The sequence below is a fragment of the Rhipicephalus sanguineus genome, chromosome 9 (assembly GCF_013339695.2).
Source record: "Rhipicephalus sanguineus isolate Rsan-2018 chromosome 9, BIME_Rsan_1.4, whole genome shotgun sequence".
Classification (NCBI taxonomy): Eukaryota; Metazoa; Arthropoda; class Arachnida; order Ixodida; family Ixodidae; genus Rhipicephalus; species Rhipicephalus sanguineus.
Window position 1 is genome coordinate 14566209 of NC_051184.2, and position 12242 is coordinate 14578450.

At 43.5% G+C, this 12242-nt stretch overlaps 1 protein-coding gene across 1 annotated transcript in view; it reads right to left on the reverse strand.

Annotated features, from left to right (window-relative positions):
* The window catches only part of LOC119404636 (UDP-N-acetylglucosamine transporter), a 30342-nt gene extending 18865 nt beyond the window's left edge, over positions 1 to 11477 (reverse strand). Inside the window, exons 1-4 of the mRNA XM_037671210.2 lie at positions 11221 to 11477; positions 10610 to 10796; positions 8235 to 8389; positions 4075 to 4197 (exon numbers count right to left, since the gene is read on the reverse strand). Of these exons, the coding sequence (XP_037527138.1) occupies positions 4075 to 4197; positions 8235 to 8389; positions 10610 to 10796; positions 11221 to 11256 (501 nt within the window). The 5' untranslated portion in view covers positions 11257 to 11477. The remainder of the gene's footprint in view (positions 1 to 4074; positions 4198 to 8234; positions 8390 to 10609; positions 10797 to 11220) is intronic.
* Positions 11478 to 12242: the final 765 nt, after the last annotated feature.

The window sequence follows — 12242 nt, forward strand, 5'->3', positions numbered from 1 at the left end:
TTGAGTACAAAGTATGTGGCTGCATCTTTTTGGTTAACACTCAATACTAGCGTTTCTTCGGTCCAACCAGAACTCGTGACTCTCGCTACTCACCGCCACATTTCTCACCTCGGCCTCTGTCACAGGTTTTTCCACTGCATGCCCAACGAGAACCAGCTGGTACAATAAGCACGTCCTGTTCACCACGCAGGCCATTCATCCGGCCACAAGCTCGTACCACTACGCTCCAGCAGACATTGTTTTTTTCTTACTGACCAAGACGGGAATCCAAACAAAACTGCACACTTTCAGGCTGCCATCGAACCTTCTGACTCGTCTCCGCAACAACGTAATCATCCGTCCCATGACTTGTGCGCCCACCCTTAATTAATGTATCGGCCAGTGGGACACTTTAGATAAAAATAAATATTATTCATTTATTTATTTATTTATACATACTGTCAATCCCAGAGGGATTATAACAGGTGGACAATCTAAGGCAGTGATTAAGTACAGTCAATAGAAAAAAAAAATTTATATGACAGCTGCCTGTCATATAAATGACAGGCAGCCAGCATAATTTCTCAGATAAGAGCAGGAGCATGGCACGAGCAGGAATAAATATGACACACGAGGAAATGCGATGCACACTGTCCCTTCGCGTCAGGTTGTAAACAACGTCGTAGGTGGTTTGGAGGGAGATCGCTTGGACTGTTCTGCCTGTATACATTTCAGAAAAAGTTTCAAATGAAGTATTTCTTTCTTGCATTTAAACATACTTGTTAGTTAGTTAGTTATGTTGGGTTTTGTGGTGTAAAAGCAAGTAAGGCTATGCTGTGCCAGCCACATGGTGAGAAAAAAAAACTCTAGTGAACTCGGCATAAATTTTGCAGTCATGGTTAGTTTAAAAATAATTTTCTTTGAGGAACTGATTCCGTCAGCTAGAGAGAATTAGCATCGTCTTCGTGTATTTTGCACACATCAATAAAAAAAAGACATTTACATTGGGTATTTCTTTAAATCTTCCAAAGGGATATTTCTTTAAGTCTGCACAGGCTATTTGTTTAAGTGCACAAACTGTCACTTTCCCATGATAAATTCCAGCAGAATACTGGAAAAGTCTTCCCTGTCACACTGCTGCCATTACGAATTCATCACCTTCAAGGACAAAATGCCAACAATGTTTTGTAAACACTGTGAATCTCTCCTTTGATTTCCAATGTTTGTGCCACTTATGCAATACACCACAGGGGGTGTTCTAAAGAAATAAAGTGAAATATCAGTACCAAATTGATCAAAATGAATGCAAGTGAACTTAGATTGCAAATGACGTCTTCATTGAACGCCATTAGTTTTCTGGTGTGAATGCAAACAAACAACACTGTGAACGAATGCCAATGTAAACAACACTAGACGTGCCAGATACAAGGGGTATAACATTGACGTGCAAAGATGAAAACAAAACTCAGCTGCAGTTCACCCTCTGTAATGCGCTTACCAAAATGCAGTGGACTAGTGGCGCAATTGACAAACTACCTACAGGACTGCTGTACCGCTGGAGTGGAAGGTTAGGCACCTTTCATGGTTACTACAAAATGAAAAGTGGAGGCTCCATCTAGGTAATCACTGGCACTGCTACAGTGATGGTGTGACAGGTAAGTTTTTCTTGTCACGTCTGGTAGGTATTGGCCTTGAAGGCCGCCACAGGAGAGACCGGCGCTGCTATCGCTATGACGTGCTAAACGACATCACGTGACTCGCCTTTGCCGCCAAAGCCACACCAACGCTGCTCGCTGTATCTCATCCCCGAGGCTCAAGTTCTGTTCTTTTTGCTTCAGTGTGGTTTATTGTTCAGTGCCGCAGAGCCGGACGTATTCAACCAGAGCCTGGTGTGAGTTTCCATGCATACCCCAAAACGAAGAAGCCACGAGATAAATGGTTGATAAAGCTGAGAATAGGGAAGCAACCCACCATTCATTATCGCGTGTGTAGCAAATACTTTTGTGAAGATCTTGTGTACTGCGTTAATGCTAAAATGTTCGGCGGGTACGACGTGGAACTTTCCGGGACTGCAGTACTGTACACATAAGAATTTACGAAGTTGATTCACACCAGGCTAGAAGGTTTATTCCAGCTGTTCGCAGCCCAAGGGTGGCGAGAGTGATTTTTTCCTTATGATGTTCTTTTGCGTTGCATATTCAAATGTGGTCAGCCTTATACACTGCCTCTCCTGTTAGCAGCCGTGATGTGCTGAGCCGCTGGTCCACGAATTTGTTGATGCCAGAGACCGGAAGAGTCACTGAAAACGAGATACAGTAATTGTAATTAATAGTCGAGCAAGCGATCGATGCACACGGATTACAATCTGCTCTTATGATATCACATCAATCAATACACCCCGCGCAGAGAAGCACATGTAGCAGAAGCGAAGCGTGGATTAAGGAGACAAAAATATACGTGGTTGAAGTTCCACTTATTAAAATATATTTGCAGTAAATCATCATCCGGAAATAATTCTGGTGAAAGTGGCAAGCCACGGTTGTTGTGAACAGTACTGTTACTGTGGCAAAAGAGCTCGTGGCTACCTTTATGAAAGGTCACGCAAACTTAATAGCCAATGTCAAAGCATCGTTTGCACTCGACCATTTGGCTATGCGCTGAAAAGAAGGGCAAGGGGTTGCCGTGAATCATAAGCGGCAGTCCACGCAGATCGAAACGTTACCTCTTGGCCTCGCACCTTCCGTGCAAAAGCATGAGGGAGGTGTGCGCAGTCGCGCTTGCCTCAGTAAACATAAAGGTACGCGAGACACGAGAATGCCTTGAGTTACAGATTACTAGGCGAATTTCATAACTCACCTTTTACCAAAGTGCCTCTTCACGTTCGGCGTCCATGGCGCCGTGTGCACGCTCAGTTGAAAGTGCATGACGCGACGATGACCGCACGTTGGCTCACTAAAAATCTTCGTTGGCATACACTCTAGGTTCTTTCGCAGCTAATACAAGCACATTCAATGCTTGCAAAGCGAGAAAAGCCGTGGCTGAACAGCCTGAATCGCTGGAGACGTCGAACACTTCGTGCAGTCGGTACCACGTGATGTCGTTATACACGTTGCAGAGAGATTCTGGCAGACGTTGCCACGGTATCTCCTCGCCGCCAATACAAGCCGCTGGCTACCTAGAATGTTCCTCCACAGGTGACTGTGGTGATACGTGCCAAAGCTCTCATCCTGGTGCATGCTGTGAGCCGCATCACACCGCCTTGCAAGATCCGGCTTGAGGGCCATCGGTTGCCAACAACTAATCTAATTTGATCCACAGAACACAAGTTAGCGTATATGTGTGGTTCTCCAAATCCTGCTTGTTTGGCCAAAAATTCTTCTCAATGCCACATTAGCATACTCGCTTTGACAGAATTACTGGAAGTGCAGGGAACGTTACAAACCATGGCACTACTTGCAAACCCACTTAAGTGTCACTAAGGAAAGCTAAAATTCTGTAAGGCCAGACAGTCACCTAAACTTTACCACACACTCTCTGGAAGGAAATTTATTTGCAATAATACACATTGGTAAAGTAGTTGACACATGACTGCGAATGAAACAGCATTTAAAACAGGACGGACCATACAGAAGACACTCTAATGCGCCAAAGGATACGCTCACCTCTCTAGAAGGCATTTTATCTACAAGAGTAGATCTGGACAGGTTCGTTGACAAATATATATGCAATGATGCGAGAAAAGCCAACTTGGGGTCAAACCATCCGAGGCCAGACAAAGGACATTATTAATCCAGATAACCGAACTACCTTTTACCAAGTAGATTCAGATAAAACTAGAGTCAGAAATTCGTGCAACTTCCTGACAAGAAAATCAGCATAATATAGCAGTCCCTCTGGACACCTCAAGCTTGGTAGTCAACAGTCAAACACCAGCCTAACCAATACATGTGTCGCCCGTATGTTAGGTTAAATATTGTTCTCTTCACTATTTGCACACGCAAACCTAGCTTGTGCATTTACAAGCACTGCTACTAAGAACACGGCAGTAAAAGAAACCTAAAACACGTAGGAAAACCAAATGTAAAACACTGATACCTGAACGAGTGCAACCCCAACGATGAGAAGCACGAGTGAGAACCACTGCTGCTTTGATATTCGGCGATTTAACATCCACACACTAAACATGGCCGTAGTAAGTATCTTCAGCTGGTAGGTTACCTGTAAAAGTGAGGGAGAGTAACACAACACGTCATGATTACAAAACAAAACTACTCTATTTAAAATACCAATTTTTTTCTTTCTTTTGTACGTTCTTACAGGGCCTATTTAACATTACAAGCATGAAGTACAGGTGTAAAGACATCTTGGTGACACCCTTACCATGCCTACAGAATTCCTATTTTGATGGTGGTGGCTATGCCATGCCTTCACAGCCTGAAAATGTCTATTTCCAGGTTTTGTCATAGCCTTATTTTTGTGCATTACATTAAAACAACCAGCTAAGAATATCTAAAGGCCATGTATTTAATACCAGAAACACTTTGCATTTGGAGACACATCTTTCATTACCAGCTTTACAGTAAGCAAGAGCATAAATTGCTGTGAGAAGGGCTCAAGTTGGTCTATGTCACGATATACCTGAAGGCAACCTAGAGTGTTTTCACATTTTTGGCTGACATCATTAAGTAGCTTGGTCAATGAAACACAACTCTGCTTCAAAATGTGCAGCTCCGTCTGGACACTCGGGACAAGTGAGTCACCGTCCGCAAGGCATCTGTTGGCAACTTTGGTGTGTCTCTGACGAAAATCCTGGATATTCAGTACTGTGTGTACTGTCAAAGGTTCTGACTGGAAGAAATCTGCAGTCTAGGAGGGCACTGGATCATTGAATGTTACGAAGTACAAATATCTGCCACAAACTTAGGTAGATATTTTTATGGGTCAAATGCGAAGAATCATGTAAATGGCAGTGAATGATAGAGGGGATGAAGCAACTGGGAGCTAAAGAGATAATGAGAGCTTCAGTGCAAATACTGTGCGTCGTTTGGCACAGCCACGTGGCCCTTCCATCGAACTGGGTGACAGCGGTCGAAATAAACATGAAGTGCCAACATGATAAATTTGGGAGGATGCTTGAAGATGTTTTGACAGCGTATGATCGCAAGTGAGAGGCGATGGCACAAAAGGCGATAATTCAGATGACAAATGGAGCTGGGCTTTCTCCTGTAGCTGTATTTCATGTTTTGGAGGCATCAAATGACAATGCACACATGAACAGAACAGAGACGAGCGTAACAAATGCAGTATCGAGTTTGTAAAGAAACAAGCTGTGTGTAAGTAGCAGTCTTGAAATTCTGTTTGTGTGTGTGGCTTAGGCGACTCCAGCACAAGCTCACAAAGCGGGCAGAAAATTAAGACCAGAACAGCCCATGGATTTTCCAGCAACAGTCACTGTGCATTAATCGTCATTGCAAGTAAAAAAATGTGCAATGACAATGCATAATGCATAAGTCCAAGCAACAAGTACGTGAACGCAGAAAGCACCCACTCTCTCCACCATGCATTAGTAAATCATGGCACACAATGCTTCGCAGAGCCAAAACAAGTGTGCTGGCGATCAAGGGAAACTGCCATGGCCACCACCATGACTGCAAGGTAGAAATACCATACAATTAGGACCTAGAGACAGATCAGATGAAGCATTTCAATAAGCAGAGAAGGGCTTTGCTCCTCCTGCACCTAGAGCTCACGATCATTGATTCACGTGATAACTGATCACACAATAAGAGCACACACTCACTGAGTCACTGCCCAAGACACCCCAGAAGGGACCAGTTCTCACTGGGTTCGCCTACAAAGCACTCCTACCACCACAATTACAGAATGATTTCGAAAGGCAGACATGCAAGATGACTTATGTTGACAGTGACAAAGTCTTCCAGCGTAACTTCAAGGTCAATGGGGTGTATGCCGTGCAGTAGAACATCACCAAGGATGTCTTGCACTTGTGAGTGGCACTATGGAAAGATTGATCACACAGTGCCTCACCCTGCCGCTCCATCAGAAGGCTGATAAGCCAGCAAACCTTTGCTGCTCACCAAAAAATAGAAGCGAGGCAGTGCCACTACACCAACATTGTCAGCATTATACTAATGACATCAGCAACATGCGTTCTGCATAACAAAGTTTCTCACAGCTACAACGACTAACAACTAGTGCCCAAACTGACACTGTCCACTTTCCGGCCTTCATGTGCTCAGGCTCATGGATATTTTGCTTTGTGCACTGGTATGAATGGTCAGCCTTCTGTGTAATGTTGGGTCACATGTGAACCCTATAAATGGCAGTGAATGAACACAAAGACAAAGAACTAAGGCGATGCTGAGTTTTGGTGTAAAGATAATGCTGTTTGCTCTAGTAAATGGTGGCCCTTCTGTTTCCATATTACCCACAAACTTACTTTCTTTCCGACCACTATACGTTGGGCAATAAATGTTACGAAGTTATCACCTCACACAAGATGAGTCATCCTGTATAAGAAGTATGGGAAGCTCCTAAAATGTTACTCCTTATTCTAATCAGATTCTATGTGCAATGCAAATAGCAGTGTAGATTCCAGAACTTGCATGAGCACTAGCAATTATGCTGGAATCTATGACGATGAATGTATAAAAAGGTGATGCAGTGCACCCTTAATTAAAACTATAAGGATTAACAACTGTGCTTTCCACTGTTGATGTAAAAACCTGCTGCAACTTCTGTTGTACTGAAAAAAATAACTATGAATGTAAGAGTTAAAAAGTGTCGAATGCCAATTGAAAAACTTTTTTAAATATTCAGACAAGAAAACTTTATGGAACTCTAAGTAACATATTGACAATAAGTGCCATTTCAGCATTAATTCTAGTAATGTATTACTTGGACAGAACTTGAATAATATAATTTGAAAAGCCACTGGCAAATGTCGAACGGGGAGGCCCAAGGTGCCCAGAACTCGGAGATCTAAACTATTTCATGCCAGAAAAAAAAAAAAGAAAAAACAAGCATAGCTATTCACATTTATTTTCTCATCTTCCTTGTTTATCTTCATGTAGTTTTTAATCAAGATGTATCATTACACATTCACGTGGACCTGTATTTACCCTGCTTCTAACACGACAAGAAAAAGGAGCCACAAGAGGCATGGCAAATGAGGAAAGAGGCAAAACTGAAATGTGGTCAGCTTTGAAGTTCCCACACTAGCTCACCATGATATTTTAAATATGAAACTTTGGGCTTAACAGTAATAGTTTACGAAACATGCAGTTACCACAGTATTGTAGAGAAGATAGAATACCTCATTGGTCAGGCAGGCAATATTAGCATCTCTTCGAGCAAGTACACTTTGCCTCACGTACTTTAACAATGTGGTATTTGATGGCAAAATGAAGTCGTTCAGGATTAATGAAAATCTCTATGGAACCACCTGTATTTATACAACAAACATCAGTCAGTTTTTGTAAAGAAAGACTGTTTTATTACAATATAAAAAAAGGGTGCCTGTTTACAAGCCCTTTGAAATAAAAGGCAGCAATATCATGACCTTTAACACGTCTGTTTCAAGGATCACGTCAAAAATTCTTACAAAACGGCAGATGCAGTGCCATAAAATTTTATGCCAGTGTGCATTTTCATTCCTTATGACCACGAAACACATTCAACACTCGAACTCATAAATATAAAATGTGCTTTCGAAGTTAATGCTTATTTTGTGCCAAGGAACCTATTTTTTACTCATAAAGCAGTGCTGCTGAGGCTACACGCTTGAACACAGTAAAGTGAGTTCAGCTAACACACTTTCTGGTGAGTGCGCTCCACAGTGAGTACCACTAACCTTTTTGTTTGAAAACCTGCAAATAACACCAGCAGCAAAGCGTACTAACCCAAAGTAACACTGCATTTGCCCATCCGACAGAAGGGTCATTCACACCTGCGACTTGCACCGGTCACGTGACCATTTGCAAGTGGCGACCACAATGCAACCGACGTTCACACCTGCGTGTGACTTATATTTGTCGCTACACAGAATTCATGCCTGCTCGCATTGACACTGTCCCGTAAAATAAGCTGATGTCCTGTTACAGTGGGTGTAACTGGTTCAAAGCCTTGCGACTGCAGTGATGCGACTGAAACAAAGCAGTCGATTTGCGACCAGTCAGCTTTGTGACTAACTTGGTCATGCAACTGATGATAAGGAACACCAGGACAGGACAAACCTGGTAGGTGGCAGCATCCAGGAGTGAGAGTGCGTAGAACAGCAGATTGTTTTGGATCGTGTAAAGCCCTGCAGGCACCAGCATCTTGCAAGTTTCAATTGGCTGCCTCCACACCTCGTTTCGAAGCTGCAGCACCAGTGCTGGGACAGAGAAACCTTAACACAGCACGACCATATTCAGTTAGATGGAGACAATGAAAATGCACTTTGCAATCATATGACCCTTGGAGGGACAAGCAATGGTTTCTTTATATGCATGACATTAAGATCATTGAAAGAATGTCTCTGACATTTCAATGGACACTCGTTCCGCGAGTGCCTTTACTAATGGAACATTCCAAACATTTTACAGCCTGGATTTTGTTCACCCAAGAGATGAACTAGAAATGCTTGCATATGTGCTAAGAACACCCAAAATAATTCTCAACACCGTTTCTATACCCCAGGTGAGATTTGGACTAGATAAAAAACAACTGAAACAGGGCATCTAGCACAAAGTCTTTATGATTGTATGTTTTTTTGCAGTAAACAAACTCCGAATTGGCAGGCGAGGCAGTCTCTCATTTTATGACAGTCTGCAAAACATTCAATACTGCAGAGATGGCAATTTCATTTAAACGAGTTGAATGTTGGGCGAGTTGGTGTGTGGACATTAGTGAAACACACAGTGCGAAACTACGACGGGGACACAGGAAGGAAACAAACACAGCGCTGAACCTGCAACAGTTTATTAGATGAATTTTCCTAGCATATATACCGAAAACAGCCACACACCAATGCGCATGTTCTAACAGATACACTTCCTATCACCTTGGTAAATCCGATCGAAGAAATGCGAACTCTTTATTTGAAAGCATGACTGACGGCGGACTGACACATTCATCACCCAACCTTTGAATCATCTCAGCTTCGATAACCTCACGCACATGCTTCTTACTATGTTTGCTTACGACATTAGCTTCATTAAAAATTGGCACGCACGTGCAGTCTTTACAGTGCACAGCAAGAAGAGCCCCCTGACCTTTCATTACATTGCTAGCATGCTCTCTGAATCTCTCATTTATACATCGGCCAGCTTGGCCGATGTACTGTTTCCCACAACTCAGCAGAATATAATAAACTATACCAACTGCACAATCTTGAAAAGGAGCACGGTGCTTCTTTGTGCAAGAATTTGCCTCTTCACTACTTCTCTTGGGCTGCGTTAGCCTACACGAAGAGGCTAGCTTTAGCGGGGCCGAAAATACAGTTGGCACCTGTGATTTGTCAGCGATTCATTTAAGATTATGTGCCAGTTTGAGAGATAAACGAGAGATTCAGAGAGCATGCTAGCAATGTAATGAAAGGTCAGGGGGCTCTTCTTGCTGTGCACTGTAAAGACTGCACGTGCATGCCAATTTTTAATGAAGCTGATGTCGTAAGCAAAAATAGTAAAAAGCATGTGCATGAGATTATCGAAGCTGAGATGATTCAAAGGTTGGGTGATGAATGTGTCAGTCCGCCGTCAGTCATGCTATCAAATAAAGAGTTCGCATTTCTTCGATCGGATTTACCAAGATGACAGGAAGTGTATCTGTTTTGACATGCGCATTGGTGTGGCTGTTTTCTGTATATATGCTAGGAAAATTCATCTAATAAACTGTTGCAAGTTCAGCGCTGTGTGTGTTTCCTTCCTGTGTCCCCGTCGTAGTTTCGCGCTGTCTGTTTCACTATGCTACACCAACATGCCCAAGTTCGCTCTATTGGACATTAGTATCATTGTAAGTAGCGCAACGAAACAGCACAACAGAAAGCCTGTGTTGCGCATGTGTTCGTCTTTTTCATTCTGTCGCGCTCTTTCGTTGCATGATGATATCAATGGCAATTTCAATTTCACATCTGAATGAATACAGCCATGAGAGTTTTCTGAAACATTCACCCTCATTAGAAGCACCATGTTTGTGTGTTACTAATCCACCTATTTCCCTGTCACCAAAAAAGGTACATCATCTTTGTGCACTGAGAATACCTACCTGGTGTGATCAGAATATTAGATTGAAAAGTGCTTGCGACTTCTCTCGGTTCTGTATTTACAATGCAATGTACTACATATGTATTCCATGTTGTAAGTGGTATGGCTGTGAAATCAGAAATGGATCTATTGTTGGAAGTTAGCAGACTTTTTTACGTGGATCCTCATTTTTTCCTGTGCTACAACAAATTATATTGGACAACTAATGTCTGCATCGTCAAAAAAAGACAGCTCGGTGATTCGAACTGTAAGCAATTTGCAATAGGCACTTTTCAAGTAATTCACTTTGAATGACATATGGTGTACATTAGTGCATGTTCAACTTTAGCGGCAAATGTGCTGCGATCTCGTTAACGCGAGCTTACCGTTTTCCCACAGCAGGACTGCCATGCAGGTGATGATCTTGAGAAATTCTGCGCACACAACAGCTGAGCTGGACAGGTAACGCGGACCTTGTACCGCTTGCGTGCGTGAATACCGCAGTAGCAGCACCAACGTAGTTGTCTGGATTACGATGAAAAGTAGCGACGTGTACTTGAGGACGTTCGCCATCTGTAAAACGGCATGGGTGACGAGGCCTCCTGTTTCAACGTCCGCAGATTTCTCACGCATTGTTAAGCAAAGCGGCGTTCTGTGTACAACGCCGACTTTCTCTACGACCAACTGAGGAGCAGACGCGTGCTCAGTGTTCCTGCAGCCATATCCTTTGCGGCACAATGTATTTTTTTATTATTATTACTATCATTACTTTCGCTTCCGGAAGGCGCGCACACCTGCTACTGAAAGTTACGACCACGTCCTGCTCACCGGGCCGGCTTAGTTTTCTGTATTAGCCTACCGCACGATCCCCTTCCAACAACTGCTCATGTGACCCCCTAAACGCGGCAAGCATCAAGGTCTTGCTCCCATGCATTGCAAACTTATCTTGATAAAGATATCAAAATGAGATTTTGCAGAAGGCACGGATTCCCATTACCTGCTTTCGCTCAGGCGGCGGCGCTGGCTGCTTCATCGTGCACGGCCTGCTGCGAGTTGCGTGGCAATCATATCACAGGTGTGTTAGAGGGCTACGTCACAATAACGCAGCGTAGATATCGCGTCAACACCACACCCATCCTCAAGCCGTTGCCGATTGCAATTTTGTGATCGAAACCGAAGCCACCGAAGCACTGATAACGAGAGCGACGAGAGCTAACCGAAAGAGCAGAAAGTTTTCTCGGTTTTCTTGATGTCGATGACGATATCATCTACTGCATTTCGTCCATGGCTCGGGCGGCTCGGGTACATTTTCAGGATACGAGATTTGTAAATGGGCTGAATTCTCGCTTAGCCAAAGAACGCAGCCTCTAATCATAATTTGCCACCAGTGGCAGGTATTGCGATGTAAGTCGCGCTCAATATGACTCGCAAAACGAGAGCGCGTGGCCTCACGAGTTTAAAGATTTCACATTCCTACTACTAGCCCTTATTTCTACAACTAAGCGCTGTTCTCTCACTGGGGGATGTTCCCAAATAAGAAAATAATATTAAGTTAGAGAAATGAAGCAAGTTGAAGCCGTGCGCAATCATTAAACTCGTGAGGCCACGCGCTCCCGTCATATTGAGCAAGTCATATTGAGCGCCACCCAGCAGTCTTCATAAATATTATACACTCCAAAAAGCCTAGAAAGGGTGGAGGGGGGCAGGGTGGGCGCCCCCCCCCCGGTAAATTATCTAAGGGGGGCGCCAAGTCAGCCCCGTACGTTTAACTCAGACGGACCTGCCCCGTCATTGTTGAAAGTGTAAGGCTATGGCCATGCAAGTTTTCTTTACAATGGTGGCCGATAAACACTGGCGTTGCATTCCAAGAGCTGTTTACTTCCCATTTTTGCCCGCGGAAAGCCGGGAACCAAAAACAGGCCGTTGTGGGAAGCACATCATATCGCTTTATTTTCATTTTGCATCCACTGCGAAGCTTCTTGCTTTCGAACTTGACCAGTGGAGGAGGGGTGAGGGGTG